Source organism: Melopsittacus undulatus, chromosome 8 (genome assembly GCF_012275295.1).
Source record: "Melopsittacus undulatus isolate bMelUnd1 chromosome 8, bMelUnd1.mat.Z, whole genome shotgun sequence".
Taxonomy (NCBI): domain Eukaryota; kingdom Metazoa; phylum Chordata; class Aves; order Psittaciformes; family Psittaculidae; genus Melopsittacus; species Melopsittacus undulatus.
Window position 1 is genome coordinate 9,576,107 of NC_047534.1, and position 24,977 is coordinate 9,601,083.

Sequence of the window (24,977 nt, forward strand, 5' to 3'; positions counted from 1 at the left end):
TTCCAGATCTTTCCTTTATTGTGCTTTCTGTTCCGGCTCCATAGAATTTGTGCCAAGGATGTAGTCTGTCATGTTGCAAACATGAAACAAAATATAGTTGGCAGGTTTTGTTAAAAATCACCAAGAAGAAAAGTTACAAGGAAACAAAAGAAGTAGCAGGCAGACACCACTCCTCAGCTGAAACGAAGAAAATTTAAGTGTGTTCCTTTAAAAAAAAACTGAAGGCTTTGCAGCTTTAACCTGAAATCAAATGTGACAGAAGGTTTTGGATGCACTGCAAAAGACTAATAGCAACAATTTTGTTAAGAATCAAACAGCTAGTTTTTCAGAGCAGCACAACTGCACACAGCCCATCCCCCTCAACACCTGAGCCTTGTGTGAATACAAATATCACCTTTTATCTGCTGCAGGTTTTCCTCAAGATTCGCTCCCTACAGATGGCATGTCCTCATCTTCCTCTATGCAACAAAGCACAATATTCACTGGGAATCTGAACCTGCTTCATGCAGCATGGAAGTCCTGCATCTCCCTCTTTGTACAGTAACTGGAACTGATTGACACTCTACTGCTTTTCAGGGAAAGCATTAACCATTTGAGCTCTTTCACACTACAAGAAATCTCCCTCAAACTTTTGAACAGGCCATGAGCAATGTGCACATATAAACACATATATATGAATATATGCATATACGTACCTATGTATATCTAAGTAAGGCTGGCTGGTTTGTTGATAAGTGGGACATAGGGAAAAACATTTATTCTAAAGGTATTTGCTTTTGCCATATTTGGGACAAGTGCATTTCATAAGCAGTGAGAAAAATACATCCATGCTTTGCATTGGCAGAAGAACCCCCAGACATGTACATGCATCTGCCATCTTATGAATGTCACGTCACGGCACACAGCTTTAGATAAGGGCAGAATTTGTAATGCCTCTTTGGCAATGTGACTCAAAACTGAACTTGATTTTGAGTAAGAAACGTTAAAGGAAACATCAACCAGAGCTTAAAAAACAAATGTCAAACTGGTAAAATGCTCCAGGTGACTCTGACTGCAGCCAGTCACCACTAATCACTACTAAATATCCCAGGTCTTACAGCTGTGCCAGGAGTTTGTAACTCAAAGGACAAAAGCCTTAAGGCGAAATCTTAACTCCTCCAAAGTCATAGGGATTTTTTCCACCAGCTTCAGAGGAGTTGAGAATTCATACTGGACACTGCACACTAAAGGACAGTGGACATTCTCATTTTAGTTTAATCCTAAGCAATCTAGAAAATGTCAAAGTTAGAAGTATCAAGCAGCACAGTGTCCTTGAGCATAGCTAACAAACATTAGCACCAGGTAACGTTTCTGCTTACTGATGTGGATAAATTACACACACGTACTTGGGGACAGTATTTCACATCACACCCAGACTCCACTGTCTCCGTCTGCCCTCTGACCTTCCAACACACCACCTGCACTGATGTGTCCCCTACAACCAGACACAGAACTTTACCGTGTGATACCTGTACTAACTTCTAGTTACCTCTGGAAGACCTCTGGTCTTCCTTTAAGAGCCCCCCTTGTAGTGCACAAACCTCACCACTCTTTGAGAAGGTGCACACCCAGGCAAAGGTTAAATTTATTTTACATTTACAAAATATAAGAAATGTGCTATGCCCTGTTTCCAATGGCTCTTTTAACATCCATATGAGTAACCACCAGCCTTTTCCTATTAGAATCATAGAATAGTTAAGGTTGGAAAGGACCTTAAGATCCTCTAGTTCCAACCCCCCTGCCATGGGCAGACACCTCACACTAAACCATGTCACCCAAGGCTCAGTCCAACCTGGACTTGAACACCGCCAGGGATGGAGCATTCACAGCTTCCCTGGGCAACCAATTCGAGTACCTCACCACCCTAACAGGAAAGAATTTCTTCCTTCTATCCAATCTAAACTTCCCCTGTTTAAGTTTCAACCCATTACCCCTTGTCCTGTCACTACAGTCCCTAATGAATAGTCCCTCACCAGCATCCCTATAGCCCCCCTTCAGGTACTGGAAGGCTGCTATGAGGTCTCCACGCAGCCTTCTCTTCTCCAGGCTGAACAGCCCCAACTTTCTCAGCCTGTCTTCATACCAGAGGCACTCCAGTCCCCTGATCACCCTCATGGCCTCCTCTGAACTTGTTCCAACAGTTCCATGTCCTTTCTATGTTGAGGACACCAGAACTGCACACAATGCTCCAAGTGAGGTCTCATGAGAGCAGAGTAGAGGGGCAGGATCACCTCCTTCAACCTGCTGGTCACGCTTCTTTTGATGCAGCCCAGGATACAGTTGGCTTTCTGGGCTGTGAGTGCACACTGCTGGCTCATGTTCATTTTCTCATCGACCAACACCCCCAAGTCCTTCTCTACAGAGCTGCTCTGAATCTCTTCTCTGCCCATCCTGTAGCTGTGCCTGGGGTTGCTCCAACCCAGGTGTAGAACCTTGCACTTGGCATGGTTAAACTGCACTTGGCATTGTTAAAATTGTTAAAAAACAGAAAGATGCTTCCCCTAAAGCAGCTGGTATGGTAAAGGGTGTACACATGTAAAAGAAGTAATTTCCAGAGAAACGGTGGGGGAAGGAGAAGTACGTGTTTTATACTGCTTCTGCAGCAAGTTCACTCTGTACTTTCCACAGCCTCAGAAGTATACTCATACCTTCTCAGGTGGCCCTTTGATTGACTAAAAGAATATGAATGCAGCAGTTATTTCCTAAAGCACATTACTTTGGACCCCAAGACTTCAGTCACAGAGACTTCAACACATTTTCGTCCAGCCACCATTATTGTCAAACCTAATTTTTCTAACCAGCTGAAAAAGATGTGCCCCATTACACACATTTCCACTTCTGCTTACAGAGGATTCAGAGCAGACCTCCCAGTGTATTTTCTATTTTAGGATAAAATTTCACCTTGAAGTGGAAAGCAGTAACGAACTTCTTTGCACTGCTTGTTCTGCTTTTACCTCATAGCTTGGTTTGATGAGGACCTTTGCATAAGGTTGGCACAGGATTTGCACTGACTTTCTGCATAGAAATGTCAGTCATGTTGCAAAAAAGCCATCAGTGCAAAATGAAGAGTCAGACATTAGAAATCAGCCAAAGTAAGCAAAGGCTGCATTACAGGTGCAACTAGCAAAGTAACCCCATCTTAGCATGACATAAGCCACAAATTGTCCCATAGTACTAGTTTGTGTCAGTTCCTATCACCTCTGAGCCCTCCAGCTGTCATCAAGAGGAAACTACAGTAACATACTCAAGGGAGACAGAAAAATGTCATTTTTCTACTCAGATTTAGAGTTCAAACAGTTTCTCTCATAGATAATATGCAAATACTAGTTTAAAATTATTCTTTAAAAACATGCTTAAAAATTGCAACTTTTTTGAAGATAAACACTTCTATTAATCATTGCTTTATTCAAAAAGAATAAATGATACAAAATACTGCTATTTTGGAACAAGTCATGCACTCAGGACTTGCCCAGAGTAACTAATCCTCACCTGTTTCCTATGTGGTGGCTTTGAACCCATCAGCTGAACTTCAACAACTTTGGGAGTAGATCAAGCAACCCTACAGAACAGCATCCTACATGCAGAACCAAAGTTTAGTATTAAGTAAGCTAGCAACGGTTAAACGCACACCTTTGCTTATTTTGCCATCACTTTCCCATGTTGGTAAGTCCTTATTTATACTATTTAGTATCTAAAAGGATTGTGGGTTCCTATTGAGCGTGAAGCATTTGCCAAGGTCTATGGCTGCACAAATAAAAGCTACATGCCAGAAATGTGCTTCCAGAAGCAATATGCTAAGTACCAGCTCCAAAGACACTCCATAGAGTACGCAAGAAGTGCACAAAGTGAATTTCTACAACCATTACTTTTGCTGTTGATCAAAGTTGGTCTATTTCTGCAAAAAGGGAACAAAACTGTGTTACTCAAATACTCAGAAACAAGAAATGTTCTTTGTTCAGAAAAGAAAGGAAGAAACAGAAGATGCACATCAGTGAGAATAAAAAATGAAAGGGGGAGCAGGGAAAACTGATCTTTAGAGAGAAAAAAGATGCCAGCAGAGAGGAACTACACACATGGACATGAAAACAAGTTCCCACCGTGCACAGAGGGAGAATCCAAGAGAAAGTTTATCTCTGCACCAGTGATGAGTTGTCTTGCAGGTGAATCAGATATGCTGTGTGGGATGAAGAGAGGCTGAAGTTGAAGCCTCCAGCACTTCTGATACAACTCTGGCAAAGTGCTGGACAACCTTGTACAGTCAATGAGTCACATATGCGGGCCCTGGGAAGCAGCCATGACACACTGCAGCAATTGGACATGCAAAAGAATGTTTCCATGTGTTCTGCCTTAAGCCACAGCAAGCTCAGCCTAATGTGGGAATAAAGGAGTAAGTTTTCAATGAAAACAGAGCTGGGGATAATAGCAACAACAAAGTCACCAAGTCAAGAGTTAATAGAGCAATAAGAGAAATCAGCAACTCTGAGACAGTATCATCCCACAGAGGTCACTTCTAACAGTTCATGAGCCAGGTGACTAAAGCTACCTTCCTTCCAATAGCAACTGATACCTCTAAATTCCCTGAAATGCAGTCTAAACCAGTTATGAAAACATCAGTCCCTGCACACATGTGCCAAGAAGGTAGACTTCATTTTTCATAATTACTGTTTTTAAACACAACAGCAGATCCTATAGCTACAAGCAGGGTATAAGTGGTCAGATTGCTCAAGCCTGCCTGAAAGCTCAACACACACCTGCTCTACTACACAAACCATGACCTCATCTCATTTCCCAGGAGAGCTGGAAGTACTAAGATCAGGGCATCCTGAAAGCATCCTCTGCTCCCAGGACACATCCACTGCTGGGGCACAGATTCACTGAAGAACTGGGCATTGCTTCTGCCTTCATCATCCCACCTACATCCTCATCCTCTGTATTAAAAGGATCTTAATCTCACAAAAAAATGCCTGAACAAGGAAAATAATTGGACAAAGAGAAGGCAAGGAGGCAGACTAGTCAGCACAGCAGCTAAGGGTTCCCTTGTTACTAAATACAGACTGCAACCAGTTCATAGTTACCACTCTTTTGTTGTGTGAAGGATTTTCTTACAGAATTGTTAAAATTGGCATAACCTGAGTTTAGCCAGAATTAACACATCGCTAAAGGGCTTCTATACAGCACTGATTTTGATTGTGTTTTCACTCATGTATGAGCCAAATAGTTACTCCCAGAACTGCAGGCAATGCCTGTTCACACTGTTCAGTCCATTCCTCCAGGAACACGGTACAAACTCAGTAGCACACCACAGTGTCCTTGCAGCATTCCCATGTGGTAAGAAAACAGCTTTTTGGCCATTTTAAACACATCTGGGTAATTCATTAAGTGGTTAATAAGCTGCTAAGACAAAAAGCATTATTCAGCAAGCCCATTTAACTTTGCAGGAAGTTTTCTTGAGTAAGACTGAATTGTTTGGTCAACAGATCTCTGCACACAAAAACTGCAGCTGAGTAATGCCTTTCGTGGTGTAGTTTTACGAACTGCATCACCAGTGAGGAAACATCCATGTTCATTTTGTTTATTCAGCTAGCTTTAGAGCATTAGGGATAATAGAAAAGCTTCTTCTCAAGGACTCACTGCTCACAACACAGCAGCCAGAATAGCCAAAGATTTTGGGAGTGGTGTTTTTTTCCCCTTCATAAACACATGAAGTGACTACTTAAGGAGACTGATAGTCCTACAAAATATATTACGCTTGCATTACATTAGGTATGTTCAGAAGATACTCATATTTATGTTCATTTGTGCAAACCAAAGGACTTCATAAATATCAAGTGTTGAATCATTAAAATGTGCAAGACTGTAGCAGTACAAGCTTCTGCTAACAGCAAGAGAACACCAGGCTGTGGAAAACGTCGCTTTTCATCAACTACCTCCAGGGTGAGCACATGTTTAGGCTACAGATGCATGTGGCTCACAAAAAATTAACCTGATTACAGACACAGCAGAAAAAAGCACATGGGTTCCCTCCCACCAACAGCCCTAAAACAAAAAACAGCTGCTGCTGGGTAAGCCAGGCACAACACTAGTAACAAAATGTAACTGGTAAGTGGTTACCATCACTGTCCAGACCTGGACCATCCATCCTACCAAAGCAGAAGCTATCAGAGAGCTGAAACAGGACTGCCTCTTCTCTTGTGTCAGGAAGACACTAGCACAACCCACCTGGGGAAGTTAAGGACTGGCAACTGTTTTGTCAACAGCCATGTTTATTTTTGGCTCAAATTTACTCTGAAACTGCAATAAGGAGAATGACTTGTCTGCTTCTGGGAGACTTGCATGGGGTTATGGTGGGCAAACAACCTAACTCACAGGACCTGTATAAAACTGCTTTTGCACTGGTATTGCAATAAGAATTTGTCACAACAAAGCATGGATACAAAGGTCCTTAGTCACAGTACAACAGTCAAAACAGATACTGTGGCAAAAAAAAACATGCTTTTCCTCAAATACACCTTCCCTTTCCATTCTATCTGATGGGACACAGCCATCACCAACATTCTATCGCTGGGACACTGCCACCACAAATATTTTATCTGCTGCAACATGGCCACCACCAGCATCCCATGTACTGGGATGACACCACCACCACCAACATTCTATCCTCTGGGACATCATCAACAACAACATCCTGTCTCCTGGGAAAAATGCATGCCACTTTAGATCAGCCAGGAGTGATACATAAGGACATCTCTCCTTGCACTAAATGCTTAATGCCTGTTGTAACACCTAGAATTCAGTCTGAGTTGCTTAAGGACATGGATTAGGTGAATCTCCATTATTTTTGCTGTTTCAAGTGTATAGTCTTGACTGAAAGTCAACACAAAGTTGACTCCAGGGAGGCCTCACAGCAGCTTTCCAATACTTAAAGCAGCCTTTGGAACAGGTTACCCAAAGAAGCTGTGAATGGCCAATCCCTAGCAGTGTTCAGGGCCAGGCTGGACAGGGCTTTAAGCAACCTGGTCTGGTGGAAGGCATCCCTGCCCATGGCAGGGGAATTGGACTAGAAGGTCCCTTCCCACCTAAAACATTCTATAATTGTATGATAAATGGAAAAGGCCCAGGACATTTGCCCCCAAAAGGCCACACAAAGCAGAAGAATCAGGCAATGGTTCATGAATCAGAAAAATTTACTTCAGGTCAATTTCACAGAGGGTGAGTGGCGCAGAGCTCCCCTTGTCAATGGCCTCCAGCTCCTGAGGGAACACAGTGAGGTGCAAGCTGACACTGGCTGTGCTTCCTTGTCCTTAGGTCAATGTCCTTGTCACTGAAGGCTACAGAAATCTCTGGCTGAGCAGCTGCCTAGAGAAGGGAGTGAGCACTGGGTGGTCTGGTCCTGTCCTGTCTGGGTCTGCCTTGGTCAAGTAGTTACATTTTCAACTGCGTCCTGTCACTGTCAATGTCCTCATTCTTCCCAACAGCATGTCAACAAGCTGGTCAGACGATCTCTACCTTTGTGTGTCTGAGGACAGGAGTGCAGCATGGTCTGGTCCACTCCGGGTCATGGCTTGTGGCTGCAAGCGGAAGGACAACAAGCAAAGGCAGCAGCCACCCTCGTTCACATGAGCCACCCCTGCCCAGGGCTCTGACTGACTACATCACTTAACTTTGTATCAGCGTCCTTCCTAGAATGAAGCAAATCTCATGCTGTGTGACTGAGGATGGGAGTGCACCATGATCCAGTTCATTTACTGTCTGGGCCTGCATCTGCTATGTCCTTACAGAAGGTAGTGAATGTGCTTGCCCGCGTAGCTGAGGACCAGAGCATTGTATTCCCCGTGAGTCTGTTGTCCAGTTATGAATGCCCTTCAAACCCTCAGACTCCTCTGGCTGACTGTTCTATCAAAGATAGTCACCTTTCCTCCATATCCCCCCCCCCCAAAAGTGGAAATCTGACAAGGATGTTTGGCAAATGTTGCCATTCAGTGCAGCTTCAGTATGTGTGTTTGTAGTCTGCCAGGAAGAGCTACACACACACCAGGCCCACTATCCAGTGACTTAGTTCTTCTGGTTGACTAACAGGAAGCAGAGAGAGACAGCTTCATATTCTCCTCCATGAGGAGGCCACACAAGCAGTGTCTTCCAAAGCTGGGAGTTAATCTACATCTGGTTACTGCCACACAGCCTTAGACACAACATTTTTCTTCCAGACCCTGAGATTTTATTTTTCATCAAAGTTAGACTCATTGAGTCATTTAAGTTGGAAAAGACCCTTAAGATCATTGAGTCCAACCATTAAAAACACTGTTCAACAACAGCTAAAGCTGACACACTGTACAAGCTGATCAGAATACAACAGAGTCCTTCAATATAAATGTTTGCAGTTTAACCTAACACTGGCTGATCCCCAGGCAGAACGCTGTGTGCAAGTAGATTGGTTATCTCCTTAAGCAGGACTCAATACATTTAAATTCTAACACGAGTAATCCACTTGAATACAAAGCAGACATCTTAAACCCATTCAGAAACCCCACCCATTCCTTTCAAACTGGCCCAAAAGTCCACAAATAAACACATACTGAAGCACATGACTTCTTAAAAGCTGAGTGCCAGAGGTAAAGCATAATACAACACAGATGATTTATAAGACCTTCCATCAGCATAGTCTTTCCTTGCATCAAGCATAATGCGAAAGTCAGCATGAAGTCCTCCTGCATGAGCATATTTAGTAATTCAACATGGGATGAAACCATTAATATTGCACAACCTTTACATATGGGCCTTTAGAAAATCCTGAATTGTAAGTTTCATCACCCCTAAAATCACTGAAAATGGACAGTGATTGTTAAATAATTCCACCACTGCTGACAGAAACATGCAGAAACTCAGCTGCGCACCTCTGTTCACATAAGAATTGCAAAATCGAGCCCTGAGTACATTCTACCCTAGTAAACAAAGAGGGGGGAAAACCCAAAAACCACCAAACCACTAACTCTCTACTAAAGAGATAATTCAAACACCTACAGCATCTCCACATCACTACAAAACTATCATCCTAACCATAGCAACAGATTTAAACATTTGAGGATCCATTTTGCTCTCTGCAGGCAGCATAAAACAGGTGAATGCTGCAGAAGTGCTTAAGTAAACTGGAAACAGTCTTTCAAACTGGACAACTACAACTATAGGAGGAAAACAGGTTACCAATGACAGCAAGCACAGAACAAAATCATACCAAGTTATTCAAAGAAAAAACAGTGTTCCATAATGGAGTTATTATTTACCAATTTGTCTATTAGAGACTTGAAGTACTATTCTCTGCAATTGCATCAATACATTAAGCAACTGTGCTACCAAGGCTGCTTAAGTCCATGCCATAACTCCAATTGACTTCAAAGTAGAGCTTATTCTCTGCACGACTGAATTGCTCAAGAAGGAAGAATTTCATACACAAGACCATGTTAAAACTAACAACAAAATACAAACATTTACTAACAAGCAAAACAAACAACACCTTGCTCATTAACTACCAAAGACTTCAAAGCACTGAGGAGGTTTGTTTAGGTGGCAGACTTCAGATCAAAGCCTGGCTAGGGCTGGTATCTAAACTGGAACACAACCCAGAAGTTCAATCCAGGCCAGAATAAAATTCAAGGGCTTCCTTTCACTTATCCCTTCCAAGCAACACGCATTCCACAAACAGAAAGCATCTAGAACATAGTATGACTGTTGAACACTCATTACAAAATTACAGTGACACTTCAAAAGCAACAAAATGCTCCATCAGTTGCTGAAATGTCCACATTGCCCAAATAGAGAGTCCTTGAAGAACATTTTGACCTGTAAGACCCTTGTTTCCCTCTGCAATTACATCCATTCATAGGTCCTTGACATGAGAATTACTGTGAATTTACATCAGTGCAACTAGAAAGTTAAAATCCCCTGAAAGACTTAAACAACAGAATGAAATACCCTATAGATAACATCCTGACAGCATGAGATTATTGTTCAGTCTGAAATACTTGTGATGGTACTAAAACAGACAAAAAACAAACTACTTTAAGTAACTGTGTCCAGCTTGTCAAAAAATCAAGTAAAGCATGTTTTACTTATATATTTGGCTGTATAAAGGCTACCTTATAGCCTAACTTTCACATAATAGACATTTGGGTTGAATTCTACTGTGTGAAATATGTACATAAACCCATGGATCCCATGACAACTGCAGAACTTAAGACCTGGGCTATGCGAACCTACCCAAAACACCAAATAAATCTTGTTCTCTCTGTGCATCAACTCCCTCTCAAAATGAGCACACATAATGAAATTAACTTCTAGAAAATTCCTGTGCTCTCAAAGCATGATAAATGCATTTAGATTTATCAAATTTCTAAACTGGTGATGCTTCCATATGTCCCACAGAGTTTTATACCTGACCTCTAACTTTCTGCTGTTTCCCATACAGAAACTTGTCTTGCAATTTAAAACCTGAACTCTCCTGCCCATTTCATGAGGCATTTTGCTTAAGCCCAAAGCAATGGGAGCAACCATCCCCAAACTCATATTCCAGGTGCACACTGTAGCTTTGTACAAAGGGGCACGCAATGGCCAGTGCTGTTTGCTTTTCTTAGATATCCAGGGGTGAGAAAAATCAGCTTCAAAAGAAAACGAACAGAAAATGCTGTATAACTGAGCCTTGGGGGTGAGCAGGGGAAATCACTGTTCAGATTCTGGAAAACGAGGACATTTGAGACCATGTTTGTCTCATAAATAGTCATTAATCACTTGCAGTCACTTAGCACAGGAGGTAGTGCAGTGGCAGCTCAGCTACTGAAAAAGTTTAATATCGAATTAGATTAAAAATGCTCAAGAATGTTTTATCATAGCTAGAGTGCTACCTGCTAATGGACACTTTGTTTTGGTTTCAGTATTAACAGGGCCTGACCTGGGCTTTTGGGAGCAAGATGACATAAACTTGCTAAGAAGGCACAGACACAACAAACATTGTTAACTACAGAAAGCCAGACAGCCATGAGCTTTTTACGCCACTTTCTCACTGTCTGCTGTAAAATATGATCACCTATTTTGATCAGACCTCTGTTATTAGAAACAAGACCACAGGGATGATGATCAGCCTGTAAGGCAGAATGCACAGGAACCTCCAGCTCCCTCCTGTGAGCTGCCACACAGCACACTGCCATTACTGGCACATGATGTGCCAGAAAAACAGACACAAACATCCTCATCTGTATGCAGAGCTAAAAGAGCAGGATTCAGATGGTTTTACAAGAATATTCATAATCCTCCTCCCGCCACCCCCTACTCAGCAGCTCAGTCAGAGCCAACTACAGTTATAATTATCACCATAATTATTATTTTAATAAGAACCAGTGACTTATCAAAATATTGCACTGAAGACTTGCACATCTTTTCTTCTAAGACTGCCAAAAAGCTAGTTCATTGCTGAGATACTGCTGCTAGCACACAGCACCTCCAAGTTGCTATTTATGCAATTGAGTGACTAAACTCAATTCAAGTGAATGCCAAAGCATAAGCAATTTGAGGCACAGTAGCTGTGCAAAGTATTATTATTCTCCTGGTGTGTACACCCTAACAGCTTTGTTTACTACATTTACTCCTCTTCTGCTTGTTTGCTTGGGTTTTACATACTTTAGGCCAAGTTGCTGAACTTCAATGCCTTAAGGTAGCCACCTGAATCTGTATTTACATATTTAAACATCTGTGTCAGGCACACATACAAAGTTTTAAGTGCATAAGCAAGCCTGTAGGCATCCCAGTCAATATAATTAGGTGCCTAAATTTATCTCCAGCTACCCAAATGTGTACCTCTGCAGGCAACAAGTTGCTATTTTTCATGAGTTGCCCTGGGTTCAGCAGTAGCAGACATTTTTTTCTCCTTCTTGGTAGCTGGTGCAGTGCTGTGGTCTGACTTTCGGGCTGGGAACAGTCCTGATAGCACCTATGTTTGTAGTTACTGCTCAAATGTTTACTCTGGCCAAGGACTTTCTGAGCCTCATGCTCTGGCAGGGAGAAGGGGAGGCCGGGAGGAAGCAGAGACAGGACACCTGACCCAGGCTAGCCAAAGAGGTATATCCATACCACAGCAGGTCATACCCAGGATGTAACTGAGGGTGATCCAGAAGGGCTAGGACTCTGAGGGTTGGAGGAAGTATTCAGTCGGTGCTCGGTCGGGCAGGGTGGGGTGAGTTATGGGTCGGTGGGTGGTAAGGTGTTGTATTCTCTTCACTTGTTATTTCCTTTATCATTATTATTATTATTGGTGGTAGCAGTAGTGATTTGTGTTATACCTTAGTTATTAAACTGTTCTTATCTCAACCCGTGGGGGCTACATTCTTTGGATTCTCCTTCCTAACTCTCCAGGAGTTGAGGGAGCAAAGGGGGAGTGAGTGCACAAGCTCTGTGCAGCTTGGTTTAAACCACAACATGAGTGTATTTTTTTTCTACCAGGCACTATTATCTTGACAACATTATTTTTTCTTCACATGCCCCCAGTCCCCTCTGGTAACACTCCATTTCTACACAGAAGTCCAATTTAAATATTCATAACCAGTAGATGTCCCTCCTTTAGCCAGGTACAGCTCCAGGTACACTGCCTGATTGAGGAAAACGTTCTTCAGTTACTCATCCTGGCAGCTGTGAGGTTCATCTTCAAGAGTGACCAGTCCTCCTCCTGCCAAGTTTACAGAACAACACATGACAAGGACTCTAGTCACTGCTATGACTCATGGCTGTATATTTCTGAAGAACCCTAAATTTGCCATGGAAATGTAATTTTTCAGGTTTGTCTGTTCATCTCCCACAAAAGGGTCAATTGGATGATATAGTTTCAGGGAATTCGCTTCATTTTAGTTGATACGTAGATGACCTCTACTGCTTTTTCTCCCAAAAGATGATGTTTAAACTGAACTATATAACCTCCTGAATAAAAAAGTTCACTTATAAAGAAAAAAGCTAACTACGAACAGGCTGAGTTTCAAGAACAGAAGACCACTGAAATTCAGAGAGTGTGGAATACAAAATTCACCATTAAGAAAGCAGTGAATAGCAACAACTCAAAGAAAACTGCTCAGACTCCACCAACATAACTGTAAAAGTACATCTGAAGGACAAGCAAAAGCTGCAGTATGAAGTAAAAGAGTGTCCATGACTCATTCAACCAAATCCAAGTTAAAGTTTGCTGTGCCGTTCAGCTTTGTAAAATTGTTTTAAATAAGCATCCCACTTACTCTCTAATAATAGAACAGCAATAGAACAGTAGCTTGAAAACAAAATATGTGGGAAGTACTCAAGATCTGACCTCAGAGTCAACCACACACTAGTGTAAAATCTTTTTAGCTAACTTTTTTTACTAAACTGATACTCATTTATTGTGAACATTCATTTTATTACCACAAAAAAATAAAAGAAAAGAAAAGAAAAAGAGAAGCCAATTATAGATATGCTATAAATAGTTCATCCCTTGAAGGAATCCTCTAATCATCTCTAAAAATAAGAAGTCACATGACTTGAGTGTCCTGCACTGACCCTTTTGGTACTTGACATAAAAGTATGAGCTTAGCAAGGTTACACCATATATAAGCTTAAGCAACATCACAAGTTGCTCAATTTTTATATCCACACAATTCAAAAGCCTGGTCTCTTCACTTCTAGTTCATACTCAAACTCATTAAAGCGTTCAGTCCGGCATCTGATGCAAAGCTTGGGAGTAACTCCACAGGAAACACAGGCTTCAAGACCACTTTCTGCTTCCAAGTGAAGCCCGGAAATCTCCTTTACCTGCCTGAAAACAGCTGGGTAGCCAATTTAGAATACAAGCCTCTTCTTGATTTCTTTCTTGATCCATCCAAGCTAATCAATCCTTTGACTTATCCTACCCTTAGGCCATACAGTGCCAACCACAGATGAATTCTGATCTGTGAGTAGAAATCAACTGAAGAACAGTTGGTGGAAGTCCTGTGCTGAACAGGTCCCTGCTGGTAATACGGCAAGTTACACTTATGACTCTTGTTAAGCACTAGCAGCTATACTTGCTATTCAGCCTGAAAGCTCTTCAAGGCAGGGACCTTTTCTCACATGTGTCTGTAAAGCTTCTAGTGCCCAGATGGTGCCATACAAATGAATAATAATTATATTTCCATGTAGACCATTATTGTGCATAATGTAAATTACTTTCACTGATCCAAGAGGAAATCATTTTCTCATTTTGAAATGAAAAGAGAGAGTAAAAATAATGATTACTTGTTTGATGCTATTATTATAACAATAATTACATTCGTGGGTCCAGAATCCTCAGCTGGTCTGTACTGACTTTAATGGAGCTATGCCAATGCCTGGCGGCTGACAAGCTGGTCCCAGTCTTTGCTGAAGATCTCAAACTATTTCACAAAGACTTATTACTTCAAGCCCACACCACTTCTGTAAAAGATGGGAAGTTAATTAAGCACACCTTGTGTACTGCGGAAGAAAACCCACAGACCTGGTATGTGAAGGAATGGATTCCTGCCACAGCAGGTCCATTATCTGAGCATCACTGCCTTGGCCCCCTTCCCTCAGCGAGGCAGAGGAGGCTTTTGCAGAGATTCAGACCTCAAACGAGCTGAACTGCCTTCTGAAGGCACTCATCTCTCTCTATTCAGGCCTTAGACTACCTGAATTTAGCACCCCACTGTTTGTGAAATTCAGCCCCGGCTTAAGTGCTCCAAAGAGGACAGCCATAATCATCCGCTCTAGAGCTAAAAGGGACAAATAAAGCTGGAACTTGGCTCCTCCAGAGAAAGAAAAAAAACACGAAGAAAACACAATTATCAGACTAAAGAGGACTAGTCTGGACTGCCAGTAACTGATAAACCCAAAACTACATTTTGCTTTCAGCAATGTGGCTCTAAACACCTTGCTACAGACATCAAGAGGTTACTGATTGGAGAAGGCAACCAAGACTCTGCCTTTCCCTGCTCCCACAGAGCACTCTCCTGTTCAACATGGACTCTGTGGCACAGCATCAAAGGCCTACCATTAATTAAAAAAAAATAAATAAATAAAAAGAAGAACAGGGACTGTGGTTCCCAAGTCTAAAAATCAGATTCAAACCTTTGGAAGTGCTGCTCTTCAAACCGCACTAATCCACACAGTTACAAATGCCAGCACTGATGCATCCTGCAAATATTGGTACAGGGATGCTCCTGAATCTGCCCAATTAGAATAAAAAATACAAGACATCATATCCCATTTAAAGAGCTCCAGTGACATTCCAGATGTAATTTTAACACTGTAAAGAAAAATCAGGAAGTATCTGATTAAATTTAATCCTTGAGGTTACATAATTTGGCTGTTCCTACAAATTAAGTTCACTTCATGCTTTCATTGTACTCCTGTCCCTTGATTATGCACTAATAAGATGCTGTATCACATATCATGGACTTTCAATGCCAAAGGGAAAAAATATTTAGAAAACTATTTCCCAATACAGCTGAGGCATGTGACAGGTAATGAGGGCCTTTTACACCAGAAAGTACTCGTTTTGCAGTGTCTGACTAGAAGTAAATGGGATTTGGATCCCTCCTGTACAACAGCTGGTCTTCCCTTGCTAAAAAAAAAAATAAATAAATAAAATTCAAAAGCTTCTCTTTCAAAGGGAATATCTGAAAAATCCCATCATACAATAAAGAATAAAAACCCAACACAACAAAAATACACCAGTGGCCTGAAAAAGACTTCCGATGGCATAACCAATTAACACAGATCCATTTCATATAATACCTTCCCACATCCCCACAGAGAAGATGCTTAACGAGGTAACTGCTGCAGGAGTCCATCAATCTAATCCGGTTCTAATACTCTTCTTAAATAATGCATACATTAGTTCCCAGTTAGTGAAAAGCTTTGTTTGTTTTATTAACATGCACCCTGTTAAGTGTTAAGACTTCGTAAAAATCGTTATGCAGCTTCTAGTTGCAGATGTATTGTCTCCCACCTTTCCCATTACAAAATGATTAGTTGTCTCCATTCTCCTTTTCAACTGTTATTAAAGCTGTACTGCAGCATGATTAAGCTTCTGTTAACCAGCAAAACTGTACTTAATAGTCAAGTCAGTACTATGAATCCTTTCTCTAGGAAATCTATCATTTTTGGAGATGTAATACCTTAATGCCATTAATTTTATTCATGACTTAAGGTACCTTAACTAAGCTGATTCACTGAGACCAGCAGGTGTACTAACACAAATGAGGACCCAGTTTCCACAGCTTGATTCACAGTGGACTGAAGCTTAAGACATAAATTATTAGGTCTGGAAATTTTTCTGAAAACTTTTTTCCCCTTATCTCCTCTGTTCAGAGATGAGACAACTGAGGCCACATGTCTAAATCAACAAGCTACTTCAAGGGGAAAAATGTTTAAACAGGTACCATCTGTTTGTGTCATCGTATATGGAACCTCTACCTTCACCAATTTAAGCCAAAAGGATAAACTAGGGGCAAAACATTTTTTTTTCTTGAAACTTCTGGTTTTCTGGATCTTAACAGATTATTTTATGTTTAAGTGCAACTCTGTAAAGTGAACACCCAGAAACTATAGTGAATCTTCCACTGGTAGCCCAACTTCTTGTCCAAAGCACAGACTGCTTTGATACCAACCTTGCTACCACCCCAGTGCAAAGCTATGCTTTAATGCAGGCACTGTACTGAAACTCTTGTTAAATACCTCCCACACAGATAATATACACTGATGCCCGCAAAGGGTAAGTCCCAGATATGTGTAGGTCCAGGTTGTGTGTTTCTGGCAAAACAGCACTGGGAATCTACCTGCAGATCTAAACATTTGGCAGCAAATACTCTTCAAAAGAAGTCACTCTTGTTTCCAAACCTGAAAACACACAAGGCTTCTACTTGATACACAAAGCGACTTCTGCACTGGTTATACTTTGGGAAAGCATTTGGAAAAGGCAACAGGAAATATTTGATGAATGGACTTCAGAGAAATTGTCTTTTTTCTGCTGTACAATTCAGCAGTACAGAGTTGCTGATACTTTTCCTCCAGTTACAACTGATGAGTTTTTATAACTGTTAGTGCTGAGTAGAAGCTGGATGCCCTTCCTGGTTTCAGTAACCAACAGGTATTACAAAGCTCAAACACGCATTGTAATATCTTTTGGTTTCTTGTTCTTTGACCTAGTGGAGCTCAGCATAGATCTCCAAGAGGTGAGGAACAAGGATAAGAAGAAAGAACAAGGAACAAGCAAGAATAAATACAGGCTGCTTGAGCACTTTCAGCTGATGAACCCATGGAGGAGCAGTAGATCCAGTCTCACTCTCCACATACCCAAGAGAAGAAATATCACATTCCCCACCACAGAAATGAAAATTAAGAGGGGAGGTACTATTGATCTTTAGGACTGTCCTTCCTTGATTAACTTTTGACTGGAGTTAAAACAGGTAATCATTACTGTTCCCACACACATGACTCTCTCTTTTCATTTTACAGTTTTGAACATTTTGAGCTATTGATAGTTATGTTTGGTTGACAGCTGCAGGCTGAAAGAAACCCACCATTTGTTTACAATGAATACACAAAATTTTAGACTACAGAAATGCTTTGATCCCACACCAGCAGGCAAAAGCTGTATTTCACTCAGCTGACACAGTAACAACACACTGGCATTTTGCTTTATAGTAAACTATGCAGCAATGAAAACTTAGGGCATGAAGGAGCATTACATACCCACAGACATTGCCTTCAATGCCTAATTCCGAGGCAGAAGCCACAGCTGGGTAACAAAGCACGTCACTGCAACACACAACTGCCTCCATGCAACGCTGGGTGTGAGCTAAGACCACGGCAGATGCTCTGCTGTCACATCGCCCTCATCACCAGCCACCCTGAAGCAGGGATTTGCATTCCTTCTTCCTACCTTTTGGGCTCCCAACACACAACACCCACCAACAAGTCCCTTTTACCATCGCGAGCAGGCTGCATTAAAACAGCCTGAGACTAAGCAGCATGCTTATGGTATTCTTGCAAAAAGCTCTTTTATACTTACCAAAGATAAAGACCCTTACATAAATATCAACCCATTCTCAGAGGGTAGCTTAATTCTTCCTTGCTTTTGATGCTTGAGTTTTGCTGAATTAATAATGCTTGTGCAAAGGGTGCTGAACAGCTACAAAAATGGTTGCAAGCACCCACTGAAATCACTGCTAACAATACATTTCATACTTCTTTAAAGGTATCTATAAGCTGTTTTAATTAAATATGGAACAACTGCAGGAAACTGCTTACAAGTAATGAAAGCTCCAGATGTAGCTGGCCAGGGGATCCAGCCCAGAAATGTTTTCAGTTGCAAAATAGCTCAATTCAAAATTGTTTCTTCCTGCCAAGTTGGCAATTCATATTCAATTACATGCATGTACAGTGGCAACATTTTTTACTATAGTACAATGTCATTTCATTTTCCAAATGGTATCGTTTATTACACTTATCTGACAGCATTTAATAAAAATCTAAATACCTCTTAAACACCTGTTTCAAAGCATTATGGTTTCTTTTCCCACTGACACAAATTATGAAATCCTCACACTACTTAACTTAGGTCCAGCTCAGTAAAGTCAAATAAGCAGCACCATTTCAGTCATATACATAGGTCAGAGACAAAGAAAAAATCCTAGATAAATAAAACCACCACAACCTCTTCCAGCAATTTTCAGTCATAGGTTTGAGGAGCTCGAACTTTTCCATAGTGTCCAAAATCCAGTTCACATAACTATTTAGCATAAGGGCTCTTAGAAAGGCAGTTAGCTGGGTGCCCATGTGTTAAAGACTCTTCAACATGAAAAAAGTGATCAAGGACAAGTCACAGACACTTAGTGGCCTTTTGAGAAAATACTCCTCAAAGATGTATTAAAACACACCACTCTGTTAACAGAGCAAAGACACCTTAAAATTAATATTCTTTTTTTTGTTAGAATGCAAGAATATTTGAAAAAATCCTTGGAAAGTCTCTCAGATGCGCTTAACTCAAAGATATCTGGATATAATGGAACTGCTGTATTCACACCAGCCAGCTTCTTCAACTGTTGCAAAACAACCTGACATACACAAACTATGGGAAACTTGGACTGAGAAGGGTAACTTTGCTCATACATTACATAAATCACATTGTAATGTGGAAACAAAGCAACAGGGAAAAAAATATCCTTTCACCAATTCTGTACTAATTGCATTAAATAGCAATCTTCCTCATGAACTGAGCTGAAATCAAAACTGGGCCTGCCCCAGAGACAGCCAACATAAGCAAGATAAGATAAATTCACACATCAGGAGTGCCTGAGAACTTCACCTACCAATTTAAGCAAGCTGCCAGGTTGTTAAGGCAGAAATCTGCACAAATCCAATTTCCCTCTCACTTCTCCACCAAGCACACATTTTAATCAATAGACGGATGCTTAAGTGTGGGGTTTTCTATTCTGACAAAGTAATTTTAAGGCTGGTGACCGCTTCCCCGGTGTGTAGATTAAGCAAAGCCGCAAGTACCATAAAGTCAACTTGAAGAAGTATTGCCAAATCACCTCTTGACAAAGCACTTTGTCACGCACGCTGCCACTTGTCTTGGGCATTGCTGGTTTTTTTTAGTACCAATGTCAGACACTGTAGGACAGCCCCATATGATCCACACTAGTCATTAGGTAACAAGGGGAAAATAGGTACATTCAGCATGTGCTTTAAAACACATTTTCTATTCAGAACCCTAGTGCTCCATCTTTAGGTCTTTGATCGAATCTGTATGCACAAAGGCATGATTCATAACTGCCAGCATCAAAATAATCATATTCTGTGTCTGCATGTCACCAGCACGCAAACAATCAGCTCTCAGCTCTGAACTTGGCATTTGCTCCAGCACACCGGGCACAAACCAGATGCTGTGCCAGGACATTTGTAAGACAACTGCTAACAGTACTCGCTCTGACACTGCCCTGGAGCCCACAGAAGAGGGTTATTTCCTAGAAAGCCTGGCGAGCAGGGCTGGAGTGCCAGACGCAGGCCCCCTCCTGGCCCCCTGCCTGCCCAGGGGCCAGGCACCCACCAACCTTCCATAACCGACAGTGGGGAGACCAAGGAAAAAGCTGGAGGAGAATGAAACAGAAAAGAATAAAAGACTAGACAGATAAGAAAAGAGGCAGAGAGCTGAGTACTGGAGGAAAAAATAGTGGACTCTGAGCAGTTACATTTATGAACACAGCAAGTACCAAGATAAGGTTACAGGTAGAGACAAAAATTGAACTCAGTAAGCAGAAACGTTAATTTTCACATCTAGAAAGCACAGCAAGATCTGCACACACTGGAGAGGTATGTACTACCTTTCAGAAAAGTTGCCCCAAACGTCAGTGATGGAGCACTCGTGTGCTCAGGGCAGGGTCCGCTACAGCCTTCCCATGGCTGAAACACCCACAGTCAGTCATTTGTGAAGGCAAGTCACCACCGAGCCCCAAGCTCTTGCTTTCTCCCTCAAGACGTAAACAGAAATACAGAACCGGGCAAACGATACGCACGTATACTTTAAGAGGCAACATTTATTTAATGTAAGCCTCCTGATAAAAGAATTACATGAAAACCAAAGTAAGCTTCTCTTGAGCAAAAAATACTACATGCCAGTAGTATATATAAATGCTCATTTCTGACGTTTGCATTAGCTGACCAAGAACCTGTTCATTTGCTTTTTCACGTGCCTATTAGAAAATTCATAAATGCAGCTGGCAATAGGGCTAGCTCTGCAACCCCGCTGCGGTTCCAGGCCTGAGTCAATTAAATGAAAACTGGGGAGTGTGCAAAAGGAAATGGTAAGAGATGGGGCGAGACATCAGTTTCAGTATCCTTGACTTTTTAGCGGTTAATAAACTGATTGCATTAGATTTCATTGCCTGTCACCTACTGGGCCTGAGAGAGCTGTGCAAGAAGGAAGAGCGCCTGTGCAGTTCTCAGGTGGAAAAAACAAAGTAGCAGTAGAATAAACCCTTAGAAAGGTGTCGGGCAGCGAAGTTCGGGGATGCCGCTGCCAGTGCCGGAGGGGTGCCGGGCAGGACGGGATCCTGCCGGGCCATTCCCGGCGCTGCAGCCGCAGCCCCTGGCCGCTGGACGTGCAGCAGGACCCCGGCCGCGGGTGGGAGCCCGCACGGCGGGACTAGACTCGCACAGCGGCACCTGCGCGGCGGCGCGAGCGCCTACACGGAGCGGGGGACGCGACCCCCAGGCGACCACGTCTCGCCTCGCCCCAACTTCCCCGCGGCACCCAGGCGGTCCCCTCCGCACAAGCGCGGAAAGATGCCGTGAGACCTGTGCGGACCGAGCACCCCCCTCAGCGCCCCCGCCCGCTCCTACCATCGCCTTGCCGTACGGGGCGGCGGGTCCGCGGCGCTGCGGGTGCACCCGCTGGTCTCCGCCGTGGTCTCGCTTCTCGCGGCCAGCGGCACCGCCGCGCTGCTCCTCGCCGGCATCGAGGGAGGTGAAATTCCAGACAAGGAGGGTCTGCAGGAGCAGCACGGTGAGCGCCGCCACCAGCGCCGAGCGGGAGCGCCGCGCCAGCCGCCGGGCGCACGGAGCGGCCACCATCTTCGCTGCTGCTTCTGCCTCCGCCGCGCTCCCGAGAGCCGCCGCATCCGCCGCGGCACGGAGTTTTCAGCCGGGCAGAGCCAGACGTCAGCAGGAGGAGGGCGGAGGTGGGGAAGGAGGGCGGGCAGGCGGAGGAGGTGTGCGCGGCGCGTGGGGATGGGGGAAGCCGGCGGGGAGCCCGGGCTGCGCGGCAGCCCGCGGCCGGGCCAGCCCGGGGCGAGGGGTGGGGTTGGCGGAGGAAGAGGAAGGAGGTGGAGGGTGGGCTGGAGGCGGAGGAGGAGCGGCCGTGGGGGCTGCTCCTGCTGCTGCCGGCGGGCGTGAGGGGAAGGGTCCGGGGCGGGGCGGCCGCGCGCCTCACGGCGGGCGGGAAGGCGCGGGAGGGGAGGGGGCGGCCGGCGCCGGGGCGCGCGGTGACTGCCATCTTCTGAGGGAAGGCTGCCGCACGGCGGCACCTGGCGGGCGGGCAGGCCGGCGGCTCGCACCGGGGCCTTCCTCTGGTGCGTTTATGTGGTACTGTAACCCGCCTGCAGCCCGTTCGTGCCCAGCTGACCTGCGGCCGGTTCGGGTGGGAGCAGTAAAAATGGCCGCAGCAAGAAGGCGGTGAGGCTCGCGCTCCTTCGTGAAAGGAAAATCTATCGATAAATCACCAAACTTCCACAGTTCACCGTCAACGCTGCACATACTCATTCATTCCCCTGGCAGGCAGAACCTGAGCAGTTTTCACTTCTGACCAGCTGTTGCTCCAACCCCTCTAAAGCAGACTCAAGCATAACACTCTGAGATGCCTGAACCCATGTGGGTCCTGCCCTTGGTGGAGCAGTTTGGCTGCTTAAAGCATCGGTCTGCCTGTTTCCACCACTTGAACAGCAGCCTCCATGTACTACACTGGCCCAAACCATTTCATGAGAAAAACTGGTCCAAATTCCCCAAGACAGACTTTTTTCCTGAAGCCAAAGGGTCATTGGCAGCATTTGGCCTCGCTGGAGTGAAAGCAAGAGCAAGGTGCAATCTCCACAGCTCTGTGAGGTTTGCGGGTACCAGGTATAGGTGCAACATGACTGTAATTAAATGCCCACTGTCTCTGAAGTGTACATAATGGAGAGCTTCAGTGGCCTTTTTCTCCCATACTAGCATTGGTTTTCTAATCTGAAAGATCTCATTATCTGACGATAGTAATAAAGTAGGGAGTTGGGTTTTTTTAATCTGCCTTCATGGTGCCTCTTTGTGTAAGCCTAATCCCACTTTACAAAGCAAATACAAAGGTAAAAAAAATAGTATCTTCTGATAAGAACAGCTGCTTTTCTAAATGATAGCCAAGTAGGATTTGTACAGACCAGGATTTTGTTTGCATTGGAAGTGCTTTAGTTTCTGATACGGAGAATAATGAAGGAAGTGGCAAGATTCAGAGGCATCCTTTATTAAGGAAATGTTCCTCATGAGCCAGTGAGGCTACAAATAAAATTTCAGAGGGTTTATCTTTTGTGGCAGTGTTACAGAAGGAGATGAAGTATGCTGCAGGTAGTGGCAAGAAGCATTGTGCAAGTATTTAGGTTTATAGAGGAGGCTTGGGGAAGTTGACTGGTAATTTTTATTCCAAAACATCAAGTAATTGGGCATTATAAATACACTCCAGTAAATCTGCTGACAAATAGTAAGTGCCTTTCGCTTCAAAAGGAAGTTGTGGTCTTAGCATGTGGTTGTCCCATGTGGCCTGCCCCTGGGCTTTTAGAGGGCAGGAGGTGCTAAAGGAGCCAGAAAAAAACGGACTTTGAACAGGCCAAATCACCAAGAGCTCTGAAAAGCCACAGATCTCAGAGCCTGACTGATCCTGCAACCCTCATCCTGCAACCCTCATTGTGAAGTGGGAGACACGAATGGACGCCCTAAAACTGGCAAAAAGCCCTAAAATTAACATTCAAGATGGGCAATGTTTCAGCACAGGACAACACTGCTCTCTATAAAAGGAGCACAGCAGTAATTATGATCAAATTGTGATACATGTTTCTAAGAATTTTTATGACCTATTGGAAATTTTCCTACGCATATTCAAGATGGAATTCTTACACTGGAAAATGTCTGAGGATTTTCCTAATCTCTGTATATAATTACTGTGACTGATAAGGCAATGAGGAACAGCAGTGCATACTTAGTCTCCTGTGTGTCCTACTGAAAGCATGTCTGGAGTGAAGATTTGTATCCAAACCACAATAATTTATAGGCCATAAAAATCTGCGTCTTCAGTGTAAAGTCAGCCCTGTGTATGGGTGGGAGCCTCAGCATGAGACGCTTCTGCAGTAGAGAAAAAGCAGAGCTGGGAGAGGAGCAGGCTTCCTCTCTGACAACATCCTCCTTTCCTTGTATTTATAGAGATTATGTAAAATCTGGAGAGTGCAGTAGGTATGGTATTCATTTTTAAAACCGTGCTACGACCAATGACTGCAAACTGCTCAAAACATCCTTCTTCTGTTGCTACAGAAAACTGCCAAATAGAAGTAAGAAGGAGGATAATATAACTAATTGTTTTTTTCTGTGCCGATTCAAACTGGAAAGTAAAAAGGACAAGGCTGAGCTTGAGAATTTGAAGATGGGAAAAACATCTCAAAAAAATGAAACCTGAACTGTACAAATCCTAAGAACAAACTAAAATCAGAAACTGCAAAAACGTTAAAACCATAAAATGAACTTTTCTGAGTGTCACATTTGTGAATAACGGCAGCTCAAGTGAGCTATGTTGCATCAGAAAATATTTAATCTGGTTACACAGAGGACATTTGAGAGAGTTGCCACTAAAAATTCCTTATGTTGCCCGCATTACATGAGTCTATTAGTATCTAGCACAAAGTATGCAAGAGAAAAAACAGACTTGATTGTTAACAGACAGATAGTATTATTATTGCACTAAACTGTCAAAGAGATGCTAGGTAACTAGTGTGACATGGCTAATTTGCTCCAAAATCCTAACAGATGATTGGCTTAAATATTTCTTTACCTCTGCACAGGTACATAATTTCAGCATGGGTGTGTTTGGGAGGCACTGGGTATCAATCTTACTTCCCGAGAATGATGTAAAAAAAGAACCACCCTCCATTCCAGTATAATTTTTACTCTGATCCACTTTGCTTAGGTTTACCTGTTATAAAAATACATTTCCTCCTCCTTGCAGTGTAGAAATAGTCTAAAACTGCATCAAGTTACCAAACTTTGTACAAAGAAATAAGTGAAATTGAGAGCAATGTTAATAAGCAATATCTTTTCCTCTACTTTGAAGAGCTTACGGTCCATCTGGTGAGCAAACACTACAGGCT

The 24,977-nt window shown here is 43.1% G+C and overlaps 1 protein-coding gene across 1 annotated transcript in view; it reads right to left on the minus strand.

Moving 5' to 3' along the window:
- XYLT1 (xylosyltransferase 1) overlaps positions 1 to 21,697 on the minus strand; it is a 196,505-nt gene extending 174,808 nt beyond the window's left edge. The window contains exon 1 of the mRNA XM_034065353.1: positions 21,442 to 21,697. Within this exon, the coding sequence (XP_033921244.1) occupies positions 21,442 to 21,672 (231 nt within the window). The 5' untranslated portion in view covers positions 21,673 to 21,697. The remainder of the gene's footprint in view (positions 1 to 21,441) is intronic.
- Positions 21,698 to 24,977: the final 3,280 nt, after the last annotated feature.